The following is a 23249-nucleotide window of genomic DNA, read 5'->3' on the forward strand; positions in this document are numbered from 1 at the left end:
TGGAAAGTCTGAATGTCCGAAGAAGAAACTTTTGAAATAACGAGACTTTTCTCTAATCTCAAAGCCTCATCCTATCTCCCTTTCCTTTTCCCTTTTTACCCTACTCTCACATCAGTGTAATACGACTCTCAACAGCAGCTATTTTATACACATACATACACACATCCATATACATACATATTAACGGCTTGGAAAGAAGGCAAATCATGGATGAAGTTCTTTTCCATTCGTTTCAAAAGATTCACCGAAAAAAAGAAAAAACCTTTTTTTGCGACTCATACGTTCATATAATGGATACCAAATTTCTTGACAGTATGGTACCACTATAACCCCATCCCCACCACCAACACCATCACCATAACCAAACGCAATCGACAGATGAAAAGTAAACGATCGGAAATAAGAAAAAATAATCGAGTAGATCAATGAAACGAAAACGTTTTCCCCTTCCTCATAGGTTGGTTGTAGAAAATCGTCTTTCGTTTCAGCCCTAGGATAAGTACTTTTCCCTTCCTTCCTTCCTTCCTTCCATCCTTCCTTCCTTCGACTTAACTTTTCCCAAAGTAGAAGAAGAAGAAGAAGAAGAATCCGTAAGATCGAACGATGACTTAGTTATTCCCCTTTTCTTTTCTCCATCAAGTTTCTTGAAAAGAAATAGAAAGAAAGATCTCACTTTATCTCATCAACTTGGCATCCATCTTTCCATTTCTATCTTTCTTCCATTTTCCTCTCTTTCATCCTTTCTATATTTCACTTCTTAGGATTCGCCTAAAGGGAAAAAGATATATACCCAAAAGTATCTGTGGTGAGGTTCTTCTTACCCCCTTTCCTCTCCCCATCTTCTCCAAGGGGTCCTCCTCCTCCTCCTCCTCCTTCTCCTCCTACTCCTCCCGCAATTTTGTATATCACGAAAACTTTCACAATTAGTCTCAGAACTTTCATAATTTTGTAGCTTAAGCACCCGGCCTTGTTTTGCAGCGGCGAAGCGTTACCTTGGTCGGTTTAATTTATCATTTCACCTTTTGCTTATATCCTTACTCTCTTTCTCTCTTTCTCTCTCTCTCTCTCTCTCTCTCTCTTTGTCTCTCTCTTCATTCAAACAGACGGGTCTGCCTGTTGTTTTCGTTCTTTTATTTTCTATCTTTTTCCATCTACTTTCGCATCCCTTATTCTCTTCTCACCTATCTATCTCTCTCTATCTTTCTGTTTTATTTTCTTTCTTTCTCTAGCGCAAATTTTCCTGTCTTTTCCAGTTTCTCCCTAGCTTTCTTCCCATCTCTTCGTTTATCTCCTCCTTCTCCACCTCCTTCTCCTCCTACTCTTTTACTGGGATTTTCCAGCAAACGAATTAAGCTGAGCTCGCGGGAAATTGCTTTGAAAAAGGAGCTCGGCAGATGGTGATGTTGGGAATCGGTTGGTTGGCGAGTGGGTGGTTGGAAGGTTGGTGGTGATGGGTGATTCAACTGTTTCAGGAATAACAATCGTGGTAGGAAAAGAAAGAGAGGAAAAGACAAGGTTCACGAAACTACGAATGTTTTTGTACAAGGGTGCACGGTGGTAAGAAGGCATCTCGATGGTATTCCATGGAGAATAACGGAGAAACGAACGCTCTGGGAATCTTTAAAATCGCTTTTGACTTTATACTAATACATATATATATATATATATATATAGAAAAGAGAGAGAGAGAGAGAGAGAGAGAGAGAGAGAGAGAGAGAGATACATCCCATACTTACGAAACTGGGATTTCTATGATTATATTATTTTATTCGTTGCAACAAACGAACATTTTCCTCTTTATCTCTTTGTGTGTGAAATATCTTTTACATTAATTATTTCAAATAAAATATGATGAGGGAAGAAGGTTGGGAGGAGGTAAGATGAGAGAAATTATTTACATTCACTGACAAATTCGTTAAAATAGATACAATTATTTCTATACCTCCATGATGAACATTGTAAAATAATTTATTTAAAATCGTTCTATTTGTTTCATGCATTTCAATATCTCATTTGAATTAGACACAATTATTTCTATACACCCATGATGAACATTGTAAAATTATTTATTTAAAAACGTTCATTTTATTTAGTACTTTTCAATATCTCATTTGAGTTAGACACAATTGTTTCAATCCCCTATGATCAAACATTATCAAGTTATTTATTTCCAAAAGTTCTTTTTATTGTATACGTTTCCTTATATAGGTCCTTATTGACTCGTTGTGTAAAAGCATATATATGTTATTCCAGAAAGCAATCAGTATATGATATATGACTTAAATAAAACCATTAAAGTTTCACGATTCTCTACCTTGTGATTTTTCTCTCATTTTCCCTGGAGAAAAAAGGTTGAGAGTAAAAGAAAGAGAGAGGAAGAGAAAGAAGCAACAAACGATATAAACGTAAAGACGAAGTATATCGAAAATGAGATTCGGGACCGCAACAGGAACATATCATCCTGCGGACGCACCAGCTGCTGCTACTTCTGTTCCTTCTGCTACAAACTGCATCTGACTCAAAGGAATAACGACGTTGAAAAAAGAAAACAAGAAAAGTGGGGGAAAAGATGATGAGGAATTGGGGATGACAGAGGGGTAAGGAGAAGTGAGGAACGGGGGTGTGTGGTGTGGTATGAGGAGCAAACCAATGACAAAGTGCACGCATGGGGATACGAGAAAGTAGAAAGAGGATGCAAAAAATGCATTCGATGAAATCCAACGGGATACTGAGAGGTAACGAAAAAAGTAAGTCTCCAGCAAGAAAATAACACCTCACGGAAAAGTTATAATGGTAAGGAGGGAGGGAGTGGATTCGATCGGCTAACTTTTTCTTCCCTATCGTTGTTGTTGTACAACGCACAAACTCAACTAATGTGAAAAGGAATGAGGGTTGAGTTTAAAGTGAAGGGAGAGAGAGAGAGAGAGCTGTTGCTTTGACAAAACTAGACGACGACATGTGAGGGGTTCTACTGAAAAAAAAAAAAAAGAAAATAAAATTACGGGAATATAAATATAATATGTACCAAACATATCTTCTTAACTCTTGCTAAACTTTGTCATACGTGTTTAGAAGAAAAAGGAACCCAAACTGTAACAAACATCGAAGAAACATTTTAACTCTTTAAAAAAATTACTTTTATACATATAGCATTATTTCTATAAACTATTTTTCATATTTACGATATCAAATCACAAATCAAAATTTCCTACTTTTATTGTATAATAAATTATATTACAAACTGTATAATTGAATTGTTATCATAAAATATACTTTAAAAATATTAATTTAATAACGTGTATGGGGAACTATTTGTTTCACATCCTAAAAATAATAAACAATAATTATATCAAATAAAATTTTTAATGAGTAAACCAATTATGAAAATAAAACAATGAAAATTTGATTTGTCGACTGTCAAGAACAATTCAGTTAAATATTTTCCACCAAATAACACGAGTATAATGAAATTATTCCAATTAAACGCAATTTCCTAATAGAATCAAAGATTGACTTAAGCTCACGCGGCATAGGAGGAAATTCTAAACAATTAATTATAGTATAACAGGGGGGTTCTTATTCGTTGTTGAATTTCTACGTCGAATACTCTGATTTCAAGGAACGTTTTCCCCTACGTGAGATGTAAACGCGTATCCTTTAGCCGTTGAATCTTCTCCTCCACCTCCTCCTTTTCCTGGTTGTCATTGCAGTTGTAGTTGTAATCTTCCTTACTCGTCGTGGATTTATGTATATACCTTCTTACAGCGCATGTTCTAAGTTGTCGACATCTTCTTCGACATGACAATGTTTGCCTTTCTTGAAATGGTTTACCATTTCTCTACCTGTTTACTTATAGTTACCTAACAAACATCAATCTCGATAGAAAATAAATAATAGTGAATATATAACTATTTGTAATTTTCCAAAATGTTCAACGTTAATATCTCTCTATCTGTCTTCTTGAAATAATGAATTAATCTTTAATGTAAACTAATTACATATAGAGACACACAGACCCATACAACGTACCTTTCTTGACAATCATCAATTATATTCAATCTCATTTCTATACTTCTGTATTATAATTATCTTAATTATTATTAATTAACGATCTATTAATTTATAATACCAAATACTAATTACTAATTTCAAACGAATACAATTATTATTATTAAAATGTAATAATGTTAATATGTATATATGTGTACCTATAATTATGAAAAGTGGTTTAAGTTATGTATCTCTTGTTTTTGAGATGTTTCAAGGCTTACATTTGAATGCTAAATGAATTTGATAAAATATTAAAAAAAAAAACAAATTATCTAACGGGTACAGTTTTGACAATTACATTGAATTAACTTTACAATTAGTTTAAAATAATGTAGTGTGAAATAACTGATAAACTAATTTCTTTTTTTTTTTTAATTTAATTTTTCATAGTTATTTTATATAGTATTAATTATTTATATATTAATCACTTTCATAGTTATGAGCAAAAATGATATTGAAATAACAAACACTATTCAACGTTTTATTTTTAACCATTACATCGAATTAATTTAATTTAAAATAATTTCACGTAAAATAACTGATAAACTCATTTCCTTTTTCTTTAAATTTTGACTTACAATTAGATAACTTTCATAATTATGAACATATCTACATGTGATATGTAAAATTACTCAAGAGTTTATCGAAAATGATCGATTTTACTTACAACTCGTGTTGAAAACTTCTTCTTCATCATATCACGGGGTCAATTCCAGAACAATTTCGTGTTCAAAGGAGAAAGAGAAAGAGGGAGAGAGAGACAGAGAGAAAGCTTGGAAGGGTTAACGCCTATATCCCTGATAGAGGGATTCTACCGTACGAGATTACAGTTACCTTTGACCCTGCACCGCCTACAATGTGCCTGGAAGAACATGATGAAGGAAAGCTAAGCTCGCTTATGTAACGTACGAAGCTGAATAGGATGATGGACCACCACCACCACCATCACCACCAAGCAAGACTTTGGGAAACAAGAGTATTCTAACTATCATAGTAGAAACCTTCTCAATTCTATTCTAAACTATCGATTTAAGTCTAATCTTCTTTCAAACAAAACTTGTTTTGTATCTTCTTTTCTTCATCAGTGTCATATGTATATCAAATAAATGAAGAAAACAATTCATTTTATCTATTATTAATTAAAATGTATAATATAACTAGGATACTCTCTCCGGTTATACGTTTCTGTAACTCTGTTTTAAAATATTGATTTAATATAGAATTCTAAACTATTTAGTAAATTATAACAACACACAAAATAATAATACAATTAGTATTAAATATATAAAATAATAATACACGAAAAACGATAAAAACGATAAAAAATTACAAATTATTAACGATAAAAAATACAAAATAAATGTGGTAAAAAGTACAGTCATCAAAACAGTAAAGAAAACTACAGTATCTAGATAATCTCTAAATAATAAATCCTTAAATTAGCGATAAAAAATAAAAAATAAACGCGACAAAAAAAAACATCTACTAAGTTGAAAAAATTCACACAAAATAAACCAAATTTTAGATCGATTGAGTAATTTCAAAGTTCACTGGAAACCAACAAAGTGGCACTGCATTTTTAAATATAAAAATATTAAATCATTAATACAGTATGATGATATTTATGCGAACAAGACTTGTTTTTTTTCTTTATTTTATCTTTTGTGTAATCATCTGCATATCAAATATGTAAAAACACAATTTATTTTATTTATTATTAATCTGTATTGATTAAAACATTAATATTAAATCGTTAAATTCAGCATAAATGATATTTATGCGACAATATGAAATTTGTATAAGGTAAATTGATCATTCGACGAGTATCACTGCTTTCACGTTTATTCAAATGTAATCATCTATCATTAATTATGTCAATAACTATGTATAGATTAATCAATTACGTATTATCTTCTGTCTTACAATTAGTAAAGGTTTATTATATACATATGTGTGTGTACAATTCCAATATATATATATATATATATATATATATATAACTTCAAGGGTTAGATGTAAATGTTTCGTGCGTGTTTCTCATCCCTTTGATATTGCATTAGTATTGATAGTACTAATACCCTTGCAATGTTATCAATGTGTATTGATCTACATTTCTACGTCAAGTAGCTAAATGCAATTAATCGAAATAGAGTAATAACCATAAACGTTAACAGAATATTGATATCTTATATTTCTTGGTAGAAAATTGTTGAGAAACGTTAGGATTTTGTGTTGGTAGTTCTTACAAATTTCAAATAACTGTATACACATTCAAACGAATTGATAGATCCACTTTGACTATTGGATAGGTATTGATCGTAGGTATCACTCTCAAGAGAGAATGGTTTTCCTGTGCCAACGCAAGTATATATTCCCCCATGGATGTGATAGTAACATAGAGAGTATAGTAAACTTGTCGTGAGAGAACTCGTTAAGAATTGCCAGTTTCATTCGTCACATCGATTTATTCCTAGATTACACTCTAGAGTGTACTTTACTAAAACGTTAGCAGCAAGGCATGAGATCAATTAACACGATAACGCCTTATATATCTAGGTTTATTTGGAAAATAACTTATCCAATTCTATTCTATCTCTTAATTCTATTCTATTATATTTTATGGGATTTAAATCATTTTATTTAAATTATTATTATTATTATTATTATTATTATGTAATATATATGTAATCATTGTATTATTATATTATTATATCTACTTATTTTATTAATACAAAGTTAAATGAACATAATTACGAAAGAACATAATGTAAAGATTATTTTATATAATTAACACCTTACTAAACAGTAACCAATTATATTACAATACAATTAAAAATTTTTAAATAATTTGCAAAAAATAGAAATTTGATAGAATTATAAAATACATGAACCAAATATTCGCAAATACTATAATAATTTTATAACCTTGAGAGAGAATATTTTCATATTTCGATCATATTATGTATTGAAATATTTTACTTGAAATTATACCTTTGATTTGATCGAATTCGTCAGTAATACCTGAAAGTTTTTCAAGGTTCATTTGTTTCAAAGAATTTAGCCACTACTACTATTGGTCGTTCTAGTTCACGTGTCATCGATCTTTCTTTTATCGGGTATCTTACATCGAAAAAGAAAAAAAAAAGTCTACGGACGACCCAGTTTCTCAGGTACCTTGAAAGAAAACGTCCGAGAATCAGTTTTCCGGGTCGGACCTTGCTTAACCTTTTGAAACCTTCGTGCTCAATCGTTGTGAACGAATACACCTTGGCATCTGTTTTAACTTTTTTATCGAGATATATTACATAACCTAGATTTATTCGCTGATCTTTCAAAAAAAAAAAAAACTAAACCCTTCCTCTAATCATACTTTCATTTACTTCTTTCTTATTCTTTTTTTTAACATTTACCTATTTAAACATAGAATTAATTTCACGAAAAAAAAGGTAGTTAAGAATTGTTTTTTTTTTTTTTCATTAATTTTAAATAATATTACAATTGTTTTTCTTTTTCATAATACATAATACACCTTGATATCCATTTTAATTTTTTTTATCGAGATATATTACATGACCTAGATTTATTCGCTGATCTTTCAAAAAAAAATTAAACCCCTCTAATCATACTTTAATTAAGTTCTATTTTTGAACAATAAACCTACCTACTTAAACATAAAATTTACTTATATTTGATTCATTATTTTTATGACTTACAAACATTGTTTGAATGAAGAATTGAACATATAGGTTAGGAATTAATATTTAAATATATATTTCATTATACGTAACTAAAAACTAACCTATATTTAAAAAAAAATAATATTTAATTTATATATATGCAAGAAAACAATTTGAAATGAATCAAATTGGCTAAATCTGCAAATCTACTGCTAATTTGAAATAACATTACAATTGTTGTTTTTCTTTTTTCAATTTTATTGTTCTCTTAGTTGCTGTAAATAAAACATTTAATTCTTTTATTTTTTTTTATTTTTTTTTATTTTAACCCATTGCCAAAAGAAGAAGGTACACCATTAGTGACTCAAATGAACATCGTTTAGTTACCGTCAGGGACTTTTATCGTAGTGACAAAAAGGAATCAACGTTGTAGAAAGTTTCTAAAGCTTTCTCTATCTAAAACTAACCCATAAAACTCGTCTAAACGTATCAAACTTTCAACTTTCCTTGCAATTTATTTCTCTCTCCCCCCCCCTCTCTCTCTCTCTTTTACTCACTCTCTTCATTATAGTAGTTACCACCGAAATTCTAATCAAAAAACACGAATGAACATATAACAAAACACTCGTTCTAATTAAGATAGATAATAATTATTAAAATCCACCATCTTTTATTGAGAAAACCTTTTAAACAATTTCATTATATTATACGTAACTTTATCTTTTTAAAGAAATAAAGTAATTCCAGAAAGAAAGAACATAAATTTGAAATACAAATTTAAAAATAATTCAACATTGCTAATTGCTGACAGCCAATTCTCAAAAATAAAACTTACTATAAACTTTTTCATTATTTTCAAAATAATTTCAACAATATTATATTCTAAATGTATGATTTCTTTATCTTGAATCAACCTGTACATCTACTTTAGTATTCTTTACCTTTACCTTTCTCTTTCTCTTTCTAATTTGTAAACACAAAGACTTCAGCTGTTATATATGCTGTTATATATGCGGTAAACGAACACTAGCTACGTGCAATTACTAATTATAATCGGTTTCCCATACTAATTAGTAAACATTACGCATAACACACAACGTTCATCGATCACGCTTAAATTTCCCATAACAGTCTCGTATCTTTGTCTCATATTAATTGCTTCAATCAACAATCTCGAATAACAATATCAGAAACCTTGACGATGATCTTGCTTTTTTATTTATTTATTCATGTTTTTGTCTAATCGAATTGACCTAAAAAAATAAAATGAATTATTAAACGCGTGATGATAGCAAAAGTTGATCTGTTACATTTTTTTTTTTGTTTTTTTTTATGAAAAAAATTATCTACCTAGATGAAAGAATAAAAATATATTTAAATTGTTTTAAAATAAATCAACGTAAACTGATTACAAATATATTCTAAAATTCATTGACACGTTATAATAAATAAAAATAAATAAATCATGTAAACTATTGCAAATATTATTATACAATTAACCAATTAACTGTAACGCTTCATTTGCAAAACAATTATAAATTATCTGAACGTTAAGAAAATATGTAATTGTAATCAAGTTTATGATATCTGAATCTGATATGATATGATATATTATACTTAAAGTATTATAAGAGTACTTATTATAAGTAAAATTAATTATTCTAACTAAATATTCCATTATGTCCGTCTTCACCATAAGATTTATGAACTTACATACATACAATATATATATATATATATATATATATATATATATCTGTTATAAAGCATATTAAAGGATTGTGCGAAAAGGGAAAAGTCAGACAACAATAGTCAGATATCATTGGGGGAAGGGAAAGGTAGGAGGAGGGATGGGAAAAAGGGGTGGAACGGATTTAACCTTGTCACGTCGTGCGGAAGGAAGTTCGTCATGGGAATTCAATTAATTCTTCTCGATATTCGTTCTTTCTTTCGTTTTTTTCTTTTTTTTTCGTTCTTTTTCGTTGATGTTAAAATGCAGGGAACGGTTGGGTATAAGCCCTTCTCTCTCTTTCTCTCTCTCCCTTTATTCTGTTCTGTTCTGTTCTGTTCTTTCTTTCTTTATCTTTGACCTCTTTCTTGTTCTTCTTTCTCTCTTTATCGGTATTTTATACCACGCGAATCGAGAAAACGTGCTCGACCACTACAAAGACGATAGGAAAGAGTGAGAGAGAATAATGTATGAGAGAGATAGAGAGAGAGAGAGTAGAGAACAGAAAAAAAAATTCGATATTCTGAATCGGATTTTTGGAAAAAGATAAAAGAAAATAGAAGAAAAAAAATATCAAATCAAATCAAATCAAATAAAAAGAAAAGTAGATAGAAAAAGAGAGAGATAAAGATAGAGAGAGAGAGAGAGAGAGAGAACATTTCAAACGATAACGTCTAGCTTTTAGTATTCCACGTTTGTCCTGAGCTGTATGCAGATTTATAACACGCGTCATTGGTATGCACCTCGAACATTAAATTATTCGAACTACTGAACATGCTTTTTCTTTCGAATTCTGGAATAGAGAACATCCATCGATGATATATATATATATATATATATGCAATATGTACTTTTATTTATATATATATGTACATTATTTAATTCTTTTTTTCTGATAATTTTTAATATATTCCTTTTTGTTTAATCATTGTGTCAAAAACAAGAGACTATTGTTACAAAAGTAATAATTTTTTTATTTTGTTAGTAAAAAAACATAAATTCATATACAAAATATTATTTTCTTTTTTAACCTATTACACGCCATAATACGAAAATGCAAAACAAAAAAAAACATTAAATTAACTGTATATAATGTTATTTATACTAATTAAATAGAATTATTGGTTTGGCAACTAAGTGATTGCGGTGATTGTGGATTTTGTCGATAGATGGCTTTTAAAAACCAGCAATGTGATTTAGTTGACAAAGCCAATATTTTTTTTGCAACAATTTGTTTGTTTGTTTTTTATTTAAGTGTAAAAATTATTTTATATTGAGTTGTTCGAAAAGTAATGTCGTTTATCTTTTGTGAAAATGTAGACAATTTTTACTTTGAAGTTAAACCTAAGTCTTTCCAGTCGGCATAAACAGTTGCATTTGATAAACTTAACATCTCACCGATCTCACGCCTTGTTATTTGCTGATTTACATCAACTTAATGCCAATTATTGTGTCAGGAAAAAATTAAATTACTTTCCGAACAACCTAATATCTCATTAATTATTGATTTAAAATAAAATAATGAGAGATTTTTTAAATATTTTCATGAAGCACACGAGGTACAAAGTTATGATTTCAATAAATATATTTCAATCTGAAGTTGCAGTTATTAAAAAAATACGTCCCAAAAAAAAACCATTGGCTGACAATGAATTTAGAGATGAATTAATAATTATAAAAATATATATCTAAAATATAAAAAGTGCACAAACACAAAAAAATGATATTTATTTTATTGATAATCCTTATTTAAGTGAGTCGCTTAACGTGATCCGTTTTCAACCTGGACGTCTTGATGAAACCTAAATACTGTAAATCAGTTACCGCACGAGTGAAACGTGCTCTGTAATTATATTAATTAAGGAAAGTTATTATCACAATAATAATAATAATAATAGTAATAATGATGAAAGAATAAAATACAAAGACCATCGTTGAGAAGAAAAAAAAATGAACATATTTGAATCAAAATAAAATTTCAGTTTAAAATAACTTTTTAACAGACTTTTGCAATATTTGATCATATTAAAAAAAAAAAAAAAAGGATACTGTATTTTAGGATCAATTTCCCGTTCCTCTTCTGTATCTTCAACTGGATCTACTATCGTTGAAAAAGCCTACAAATTTGTCAAATATTATATTATTATTTATAAAATAATCATTTTTGTTTAAACATGACCGGGGTCAAATGACCGATTGATAATTTTTTGGAAAAATGTCTAACAAGTTATTGTTAGAATTTGTATTTGTAATAATAAAATATAATAAAATGTAATAATAAATAATAATAATAAAAAAAATTAAAATATATTTAAATTTGTAATAATAAAATATTGTTAGTAATTGTAATATCTAGTTAATCAAACACACATTTTTAATAATTTAAATAATTTAAAACTTTTTTCTTATAAATAACTATAAACAAAATTCGGTACACGTTTAGTCTTAAAAACCCACCATAGAAATATTAATTTTATTTTTTATTTATAAATCACGAAAGTGTCACGCAAAGTTTTTTCTATTCAAATCACCGAGAAATATATGTACACCCACACACGTATAATATGAGACCCATAGTGTAATATCAAATGGGATTTCAAGGAAAATAATCCTTACGGGTGGTACCTCGAAGGCTCGACTAATTCAACTTGAAATAGGATAACGATTTAAATCGTTAGACGTATAATATTATACACCGTGTGTAATCATAAATGTAAGAGAAAGAGATTAACATGTAAACACACACAAACACGTGTTAGAATCGTTGTTACCTGTAACCAGTCGTACATATTGATCAACTTCTTGGATTCCAAATGTAGTTTATAAATTATACTTAAATCTGGCAACGTTGTGGAAATAGCATCCTCGTTTTCTAATTTACAACAGCCACACTGAAATATACATTTTCAAATTAATCTCTTTCAATTGCGTGAGAGAAGAACTCACGCAAAGTTTTCATTTAAAAAAGAAAGAAAAAAACAGAGAGAGGAGCAAAAAATAAACGCGAACCGATAATAAACTGAGTACCGCATAAAAGCGGTTTAAATTACCTGCAAGTACGTTTGCGGATCATTCAAACCCATGTGTATGGAGCCTCTTACAGAACCACGAATATGTTGTTTAACTGCATTACCATCGTTATAACAAAATATCTCGTTCATGGGTATTTCAGTTGGATTTAATAGATAAACGCTGAAGATCTCACGATCTAAATAGTTTATTAAATCAAATTGAGCTTGCTTGTAAGGTGAACGCTTATGATTCTGACTCAACTCGAATAATTTCTATACGATGAAAAAATAACAAGAAAAAAGTTGGGTCCCTTTCAAATTGTATAACAAATCAAATTGTTGTTATTGAAAGTGGCCTAACTCCATTCGTGATAAGAAAACACATATTATTCATTTAATAATTGGCACTATTTTAATAGAAACTATAAATTATACTTCTTTAGTTTCACTTGCAAGTAATATGACTCATTAATATTATACACGTGTATTTTTAATTGCATTGAAACGCAAATCCTTCTTCAATATCGCGATTCGAACATAAATGGAATTAGGCCACTTTTAAAATAAACACCTTATATTTATTATTTTACCTGTTTCAATTGATTACGCGAAAGTTTTTGATCGGCAGAAATGATTTCCGCATTATTATTATTAATAACATCCAAACTAGCATCTTTAATTTCATTGATACGTGTCGTCAAATTTTCATGAAATTCTTTCAAGAGATATTTTTCCTCCTCCTTCATCGTATTTTCGAGTATCATCTTGATAGACTCTAATTTTGTTAACAACTCTTCTTTCGATAAAAAGTTTAATAGCTGAAGGCATTCTCTGTATTCTTGAGACTCCGTAACATTACTCGAATAAACCGTTTTTGTATAAACTTCGCGTAACTAAAAATAAATGCTTTTTTTTTAATAAAGAACTCGTTTCTGGGGGCTCTCTTTCTTTTACTTTCTTGTATATTTTTTATATTTTTAATTTTTTCTTTTTTTCTTTTAATAAAAAAAAAGCAACACAAAGCTTCGTTATTAACATCATCGTACCTGTTTTCCTAATGGTTCTTTTGGTAAGGTTGATACCAAAGTATGCAGGCATTTTAATATCGTTAAAAATCTCGTCATATATTCGTGAAATTGTATCAATAAAGTTTCTATTAAATTCATTAATTTTTTATCTTTAAGTTTGTTATTTTCATCTAATTGTTGATAAGTTTTTAAATATTTTTCAAATGATGGTAATTTCTTCAAATCTTTAATATCTTCCTCAGTTAGTGCAGATATTCTAGATTTTATATCTTTTCTTTGACAACACAATGAGTTTATATTGTTCCCATAAAAATGATGTATCGTGCATAACTAAAGACATTATTATAATTCATAAAAAAGAAAAAGTACAAAAAGTACAGAAAGTTTTATCAAATTTATTGATAAAATTAATTATAAAAAAAAAAAAAGAAACAGGCACCTTATAATGTTGTAAAAAACGATCAACTGAGAAATCATTGAACAAAAAAATATCTGTTAATAATTGAAACGCTCTTCCAGTCAATCTAAAGAAAATATCCGTAGAAAAAATCGTTCCTTCCAATATATCGGCTAAACTTTTAATTTGTGTTTGCATATGTAATACCTGTAACGTATAAACTGTACACCTATAATACTATTGACAAAATAATACTACTATGCAATAATTTTGTTCGTGAATGATGAAATACTTATAATTACCTTTACTTTTAACTTAGAAGTAGCATCATACGACAAAGATCTATGTACAACGTGTAATGTTGTTGCAATACCAAAAAGTAATACAAATTTGATTGTATCCGAATAAGAACTAAAATTATGACAAATTTTGTAAAATATGAAATAAGAAAAAGATTTTCCATTATATTTGTCATAAAATTTATTCAATTCTACGATACCTTAATATTAATATAAAATCATGGAGTACGTTAGGTGAGAAACTTTCAAAATCAGGGATTATAATGATCAAAGGATCAGACTGATCACAGTGCGTTAAGTACCATAATTTTAAAGCACGCATACTACAATGAGCTTTCTTTATTTCATATTCATCATCCTGTAAATTATATTTCTTAAATGTTAACTTAATTACCACGTTCCATGCCACGTGTACATTAAACTTGTTCTTCAGGCCACGTGTACCACCGATGGTACACTTACCATTAGACATATTTATTTAATGCACTGAAAATATATGTTTATAACAAATTTAAAATATTGATGCATTGTACAAAATGCAGTATAGAACAAAGCACATGAGTTTGTATAATTATTATATTAACAATAATTAATAATAACATGTAATGATTGATTTTGTTAAAGCAAAATAAAATGGCCTGAATGACAAGTCAAATAAAAAGGGCTTGGCACAGAACATATTAAGATATTATTAATACACTGACCTCTCCATTTTTATTCATAAATTGAAATACTGTATCTGAAACTATACTTTTAATATTGTTAGAATCTTTACTCCATAATATTGCAACGTTCAAAGTTAAAGTCTCTAATGTATGAACTATCTTTTGAAAGATTTTAGAATGATCCGGTATGTTAACACCTACAACGTAAAGTTTCATTTTAAAGAATATTCTAACAAATTAAATATATTTATTAATATATATTTCATTACCAGTTAATAGCATAGCTGTTGGTAATTCATTTTTAAATATATCAATACTATTTGACTGTACACTTAATACAAAAGACTGTAAATCAGATATCAACTGACTGATCATATTAGATCTTATACACTAAAACATATAAAGTGTATTTATATTAAATCTAATATTAAAAGCTTAATAAGTTATAACATTGTAATCTAACTTTTAAGTTTTTGTACCTCTGCTTTTGTTTGAATCATATCCCATATTTCTTTATATGTAATATACCATAATTCATTGGAATAATCATAGTTATTGCGAATAGCTTTTTTTTGACCAATTTTATAACTACCTTTATGAGGAAAAACACCCTAAATATAAAATAAATCAAATGTTTCTATCAAACTATAAATGAATGTACCTGTCAAATATATGACATGCAAATGCACATATTTACAAAAAAGAAAATAAGTTTATTTCAAGTATACAAATGAGATTCTATATTCTTTGTTTATTTATAATTAAATTATTTAAGAGAAAGCATTAAGAATATTTTCTCTAATGTTTTGAATTTAAGGTTAGGTTGTCAAGATACATGCAACAGGTTATCAAGATATTATTTCTCACCTTAGATACGGAGATATCGCCCATTTTTTTTCTTCAAAATAGGAAAATACAATAGAATAACGTTTAATATAAAACACTAACACTGATTAACGATAATATAAATGATAAAAAAAGAAAATAATATAAAACACACAACACAAACGTCGTATTCTTTCAAACGTTTACATACTGCAGGTTATACGAAGTGCGGGAGAACGCGTGCGTTCTAGTTCTTTAAATGTTCGTGGGGAGGCAGCACTTACCGGGTAAATTTAAATTCATGCTTGCATTTAATTTAAAATACGAATTTTATTAAAATTTTATTCAATTTTATTATGGTAGATCAGTTTATTTATTATATATTTTGACATAAGCTGTATATTAATTAAATATTATATATATATAAAAAATATACGACTTACATGGAGTATATATTTTTTTTGTAAATTTATCAAAATCATACATACTGTGCAAGTAGTAAGACTCAATAATTTACAGTTTCAAGAAAAACTAATAAATTTATTATATATTAGTTCTTTTCAAATTGGAAAAATAAAATTTATTTACAATTTAATTAAATAAATTATATTAAATATTAATTATATTATTATCATTATACATTTATATAATTTATATAATTATATTATATAATTTATATAATTATATTATATAATTATATAATTATAAGATATAATTATATAAAAAAAAAAATATATACATATATAAATAATATATATAATAATTAATAATATATAATAAAATAAATATAATATAATAAAATAATAATATAATAAATAAATATATAAATGTATGTACTAATTAATAATATAATAATTGTGTGTGAGATATAAATAATTGTATTTTGTACAATCACATGATTTTATAAAATAAATTTTCATGATGAAATCAAGATTGTAAAATTAAAATAAGATCGAGATTTAAAATAATACGAAATATTCATTTATTATATTATTATCGAGATATGTTTTAATTCAATCAATTCGCGATAATATTTTAAATAATGTTTAAAGATTATGCTGATAGATAGTTCCTCGTAGATAGGAACATTGAAGAAAATGGGATTAGAAAAAGAATGAGAGAAATAAATAGAAAGAGAAAGAGAAAAAGAGAAAGAGAGAGAGAAAGCCCAATCTTCTCTCTCTCTCTCTTTCTCTATGTCTCTCTGTCTTTCTCTCTTTTTCTCTTTCTCTCTATACCGAAATATAAATCGATGCGCAAGCAGCTTTGTACGGACGTTTTCGTTTTGTGGCCAGACTCAGCCATTGGTGCAGCTGTGCCCCGCGGCTGCATCCCTGCACCCGAGAGTAAAATAAATGCGAATCGATCGGGAGCTTAATCATTTGGGACCTCGTTGAAAGAGCGAAAAGAAAACGTCGACGAGACACAGTGAAAAAAAAAACAAAACAAAACAAAAAAAATTGAAAAAGAAAAAAAAAGGGAAAAGAAATAAAAAAATAAAAGAACTCCTGACAAATTTGTCCTATCGTAGATCATACGCCGCGCGTTACCATTAAAACCTTACATATATATATTTGTTTTTTTTATTGTTATTTCATTCATGTAATAAATTGAAAAATAATGTTGTTGTTTTACTTTTTGTTTTAGCGAACCTACCATTGACGATCGAACGATTAGGACTTTCGGTTTCATCCGAATTAGATGGTAATCCGCCATTATGGGTTACGAGAAAACCTGGTCCTGCTGGTGATGAAGAAGTATTCATAAACAACGCTAAAGTATTGAAACAACATAGCAATTTTCAATCGAAAATAAAAGTCAATGGCGATATCAAGACGCAAGTAAGCTAATTTATCTATTAATATTATTACATTATTTAAACATTTGTTTAAAAAAAATTAAACATTTGAAATACATTATAAACGTTTTGTTAACACTTTAACAAACTAATCGTTCGCACAACACGTGTATGATATAATTAAATTATCTATCCATAGGAACTAACCATAAGATGAAATCTTGTAAATATTTTCATTTAGTCGTTTCGTTACATGAAATCAATGTTGTATTTTGGTTGCGAGCAAGTGAGTGAGTGAGTTAAGGGAAAGGAAAAAGGAAAGCGAAAGGTTGGATCTCATTTCGTCTTGTGCCAGACGAATCCTCTAATCTCTAGTTAAAGTACCATCACCTGATAAAAATCGCACTGAACCATACCACACACCCACGGTCTCTATAACTAATCCCTTCGACGTAGCACGCCTTTAGAGATCACTATTTTCTCTCTCCGTTACCACTTTGATCCACCTCTCTTTAACTGAGGGTAGTAATATCAAAGAGAGAGAGAGAGAGAGAGAGAGAGAGAGAGAGAGAAAGAGAGAGGGAAACTAACTATCTTTTCCTATCCAATTCCACGTAGAAATTTTCTTCTTACCATTTATTCCATTTTTTTTTCTTTTTTTTTTCTTTTTCAATCCTCTTACCTATCTAGCAAGCATTAAACTTATAAGCCAAAATGTAATTAACATTATCGACGAAAAAACGAAATCTCGTGTTATATATATATATATATATATATATATATATACTAGAATGATTTGGTTGCTTTGTTATAAAAGGTTGATTTAATATAATTCTAAGATATTTAGTGAATTATAACAATATACAAAATAATAACACAATTAGATATATCTGAAAAAAAACGGGAAATAATTGAATTGTAATAAAGTGGCATCTATAGAAAACTTACAGTACTTAAAGATTTAGATAACCTTTAAATAATAAATCCTTAAATAAGCGATAAAAAATAAAAAATAAACGCGATAAAAAAACTATCCTATGTACTAAATTGAAAAAAGTCACACAAAATAAACCAAATTTTAGATCGATTGTATAATTTCGAAGTTCATTGAAAAACAACAAAGTGGCACTGAATTTTTATATATATATATATATAACATAGAGACAAAACAAAACTAAATTATTATCGAATTTCGTTAGACCATAGATGAAATTATTTATCAGAAAGATTATTAAAAAAAAAAAACAATTTATATCTCGAAAGTATAAGTACAAATAAAAAAGGAATTAATTAATAAAATAAAAGGAAGATAATAATAAGTACCGTTTTATTTTCTCTTCCTTTTACGTCAGATTCCATCCTCATCCCCATTTTTACCCACACCCTCAACGTTCGAGGAGAACAATCTTGACGCAATATTGGTTCGTCTCTGAACGTAATAAATAACTCCTAGGGATAATGGTAATAACCATAGTAATGACGTATAGTAATAAAAGAGGTAGAATAACGTAAAGTGAAACGTAATATACCCACTTTCTCTCTCTCTCACACACACACACATACACAAGTTTATTCAACTTTTATCTTTAGAAATTACGAGAGATTGCTCTTCGAAAATTTCTCCCCTTCCTCCCTCTCTCTCTCTCTCTCTCTCTCTCTTTCTCTCTTTCTCTTTTCTTTCTATTTCGTGATCCATCTCTCGATTCCCATGTTCTTTCGAAAAGAAAAAGAAAAAAAAAGCTCAATCGATAGGACTTCTTCTACCTCGGTTTAAACTCTCGGAGTATCGGTCGGTGGTGGTTGCTTTTGCCCAACTATTTCCGCGTAATATCTCGTTCCCTTTGCCCGCGGCTGATTTTCAATTCCCTTATAGACGAACGCGAACGGAAGAATCCTCCTATCATCTCGTCTCTCCTCTCCTTTTCTCTCATCTCATCTCATTTCATCATCCTTCTCATTCACCCTTTTCCACCTTCTTCTTCTTCTAATTTTTTTTTTTTTTCATTTTCAACTTTATCTCCATGTTTGTCTTCTTCTTTTTCTTCTTCTTCTTCTTCTTCTTCTTCTTCTTCTACTTCTTCTTCTTCTCTTCTGTTTCCTCTTCTTTTTGTTCTTCTTCATCTTCATCTTCTTCTACTATTTCTTTTTCATTTTCTTCTTCTTTTTCTTCTTCTTATTCTCTTTACACCATTGGATGAGTGGATGTTTCATCGTCATCGTAGTAATTGTCGTTCTTTGCTTACTGCATTTTTCCCTTCCATTAACTGCAACCCTTCGAATCGTGTAGCTAGCGTACACTAGTGGGAGGTGTTTACAGCCCAATATCTCCAACGGAATTATTCTGACTGAAATTTCCTTCGAATCTCCGGTAGAAAAAAAAACAACAACAACAAAAAAGAGAAAAAAATCGGAGCAGACTGAAAGGTAAGGAAAGGAAAGGAAAGGAAGGAATGAAGGCACGGTAAACCCTCCACCCCTTAGCCCTAAGGCAATACTCGAGGGTAGACACGAATTAATTCCCGTTCTACGAAAAGTCGATAATGATATTCACAAGAAAGAAAAATAGAATTTTATATTTCTCGAAAGACGAGACTACTATTACAATTACTATTTACTTACACACTCACACATTCACTCACACCTCCCCCTCTTCCTCTTCTTCTAACGCATCGGAAGAACTAATTTTTTTTCCTATCGGCCACCTATACCGACGCCATTTTGTATCTAAAATCAATAAAAATATTTGTTTACATAGTTCAATATATGATTAATCAACCCTCAAAAAAGAAATTCTATTCCTCATTTAGTGTTCGCAAAAAAAATTCCCCCCCAAAAAAAGGCTCTATAGTGGTGTTACTACCCCTTAAAGGAAATAATCAATTTAGGTAATGCACATGCGTGCAATGATAATAATATTCCTAATAAAGATAAATTTAAGATAATAAAGTTCAGATTTTAGTATTTTTTTGTTTTTTTTTTTTTTTCAAAAAATACGAAAGAAAAAACAAAAGGGAGTGAGGAGAAGGATAGAAATTGTATTTCTTCGTAATTCAACGTGAAATAAATGATATTGATGACACTTCCAAAGCAGACACGTTAACGTCTGTCTGTCTGTCAGTCTGTTTATCTGTATTTCTTTCTTTATTTTTGTTTTTTCATTTCTTTCCTTAGCTTCCATTTTTCTTCATCTTTCAGACAAGAAGAAACGTTACGATAAAAATAAGGTCAAAGCTTGTTAAAAATATAAGAAAAGAATTCGATTGCGTAGTAGATGATATCGGTAAGGGAATCACCGGGGAAAGGAAGTAGAAACGATAAAGTTAAAGAAGGAAATATAAAGAAAGAAACAGAGAGAGAGAGAGAGAGAGAGAGGAAGAAAAGAAAGAATAGAAACATAGAGAAAAAGATGTGATTGGATGTACAAGAGAAAGAGAGAGAGAGAGAGAGAGAGAGAGAGAGAGAGAAAAAGAGATGAAAAAACAAGTGGTGGTAAACACAGAAAGAAAGAAAATTGAGGAAGCAAATAAAAGAAAAGTCGAGGGAACAAAGAAAAAGAAAAATCTAAAGAATCGACCCAGTATGAACTACCTTTCTTCGTTCTTACAACCCCCTGACACAACCACCACCACTATTACTAACCAGTACCAACCCCCTTTCATCCCTCTAGGTACTACTCCCAGCCACTTTTCTTTTCTTCTATCTAAGTCATACGTTCTCTTCAACGAATCTCGAAGTAACCTTTAAGGCAATTCCGTTTCTCATATTTCTCTCTTTCTCTCTCTCTCTCTTTCTCTCTCTAACTGCAAATAAGAACGTCTTTCTTTATGTTGTTACCATGTGCGTCTTTAAATAAAACGCTTTTTCGAAAATAATTTAAAACGAAATTAGATCATACAGAAAGAAAGAAAAGGTCAGACGATTTATGTTATTTTGAACACCCTGTATATAATTCGTGTATAATAAATATTCTAATATAAGTAGAGTATATTAGAATATTAAAATAATTGTTAATAAATACATCTTTAATGTGAGTATTATATATTTCTATTTGAGAATTCACGTTAAAATAAATAAATAAACAAAACAATTTATCGCAAAGAAAATAAAGTTGATAGTTTAACGAGTCGACAATTTAAAGCTAAAGAAATCACTGATTTTTTTTCTCTCTCTCTCTCTCTCTCTTTCTCTCTTCTATTCTCTTCTCATCTCTTTTACAGAATAATTTCGTAGTTACGAAATCCTTCATTGTTCAAAGAGAAAACGGGGTTTCTCTCTTAACCATCCCTCTTTGATTATCGTATTTTTTCCATTTTTCTTCCCTCCCTCTCTCTCTCACTCTCTCTCTCTCTCTCTTTCTCTGTACAAACGGTGGTGCTACAAAGCATAGTCAATCTCCCAGGCGAGATAAAAGAGTCACGACGATCACACAGAAAAGCGGGATAAATAGGAGAAAGGATAGGAGGAGGAGGAGGAGGAGGAGGAGGAGAAGGAGGAGGTGAAGGAGGATGGGATGAACGTTATAGTACCAAACTTCGTATTGTAAATGGTCGTACACGTTCGCTCGTTGGCTCGTTGGAATAGATATCGTGAACGGAAAGATAGGGCAAATGCATCCCTTAAATCCTTCACTCGTTTCGTCCTCGTTTCTCGTCTCTCGACACCGACAAAATAGTCTCGCCCTTTGTGTTGCAACGATGCAACCAAATATGCAATGTGCCATCTCTTATCTTTTTATATTTTTTTTTCTTTTTTCTTTTAGTTTTTAGTATTTGTTTTGCAAATATATACATAAATATACATAGGTTTTGTGCGAACGGTTACACTTGTTGCCAGTTTGAATTGTTGCATCAGATATTTAATATGTGTAGTCTATCATTTTTGTGTACTAACATAGTTTTTTTTTTTTTTTAATGTATTTTTTTATAGGTTTTGCACGTGATAGATGAAGTATTGGAACCGGTACGTTCGATGTCATCGGAATCACCGATCTACAATCCTGATGCATTTCAATTTTTAAACCAAAGTGAGAATTTAAACATGGGTAATCATCGTGTTAGGTAAATATCTATATTTATATATTTATATTTAGATAATAATAATATTTTTTTTATAATATATAAAATAATAATATAATAAAATTTATAATATTATAATAAAAATATTAAAATTTTGTATAATACATAAAATAATAATATAAATATTCTTATATTCATTAATATCCAATAAATTTAATATTTTCCAAGGACCTTCCGACAAAGGATCGTCATAGAAAAAAAGGAAGGAATCTTCACTGCAGATGGTCGTTATACTTTTTTCATTCCCGTTGACGAAGGATTTAAGGTAAATAAATATAATTTTCAACTTAAATTATAATATACAAAATCAGAGAAAAGCTTTTACCACATTACACATATTAATAGTAGTAGTAGTAATATTAGTAGTAATAGTAGTCTGTCGTTTTACTCAAATTTTCGGGATGACACCCACGTGTGATATATTATCGTCGTTCGAGCAAGTTTCACTTTTGTTCGTCACCATTATCTCTCTCTCTCTTTCTCTCTCTCTATATATATATATATATCTCTGTCTCTCTTTCTCTCTTTCTAACATTACACGAGCAATAAGGTATATATTACGAAAGCTTTCTAAGATAACAGGACCGACCCCTTTTCCTCTTTGGATCATTTACTTCGTTATGCGTGTAAAGATGTTCAACGACGTGTAAGTAAGCTGGCACGTCTTCTTTGACTGACTTCCTACCGTCTACTAC

The 23249-nt window shown here is 29.3% G+C and overlaps 2 protein-coding genes across 10 annotated transcripts in view; one reads left to right on the plus strand and one right to left on the minus strand.

The window, feature by feature from the left end:
• Fas1 (fasciclin 1 Fas1 domain-containing) overlaps nucleotides 1–23249 on the plus strand; it is a 279415-nt gene that overhangs the window by 216633 nt on the left and 39533 nt on the right. For all 8 annotated transcript variants that reach the window (XM_015320243.2, XM_089175617.1, XM_015320246.2 and 5 more), the window contains 3 exons: nucleotides 17329–17522; nucleotides 22406–22536; nucleotides 22723–22819. In XM_015320243.2, the coding sequence (XP_015175729.2) occupies nucleotides 17329–17522; nucleotides 22406–22536; nucleotides 22723–22819 (422 nt within the window). The remainder of the gene's footprint in view (nucleotides 1–17328; nucleotides 17523–22405; nucleotides 22537–22722; nucleotides 22820–23249) is intronic.
• Nucleotides 10308–15943, minus strand: Orc3 (origin recognition complex subunit 3). 2 transcript variants are annotated; one of them, XM_015320250.2, is made up of 13 exons: nucleotides 15724–15943; nucleotides 15336–15467; nucleotides 15126–15246; nucleotides 14896–15053; nucleotides 14392–14549; nucleotides 14195–14303; nucleotides 13935–14099; nucleotides 13514–13825; nucleotides 13058–13360; nucleotides 12507–12740; nucleotides 12228–12347; nucleotides 11506–11573; nucleotides 10315–11299 (listed from the first exon to the last, which is right to left on the minus strand). In XM_015320250.2, exons 1-13 carry the CDS (start codon nucleotides 15745–15747, stop codon nucleotides 11206–11208), a joined length of 1998 nt encoding a protein of 665 aa, XP_015175736.1. In that variant the 5' UTR covers nucleotides 15748–15943; the 3' UTR covers nucleotides 10315–11205. The 2 variants fall into 2 exon arrangements, with proteins under 2 accessions (XP_089031737.1, XP_015175736.1); XM_089175611.1 differs by lacking the exons at nucleotides 15126–15246; nucleotides 15336–15467; nucleotides 15724–15943 and having other exon boundaries at nucleotides 10308–11299; nucleotides 14392–14677; nucleotides 14896–15025.

This window comes from Polistes dominula, unplaced genomic scaffold, assembly GCF_049000335.1.
Source record: "Polistes dominula isolate Pdom_NZ unplaced genomic scaffold, Pdom_raw_medaka contig_17, whole genome shotgun sequence".
Taxonomy (NCBI): Eukaryota; Metazoa; Arthropoda; class Insecta; order Hymenoptera; family Vespidae; genus Polistes; species Polistes dominula.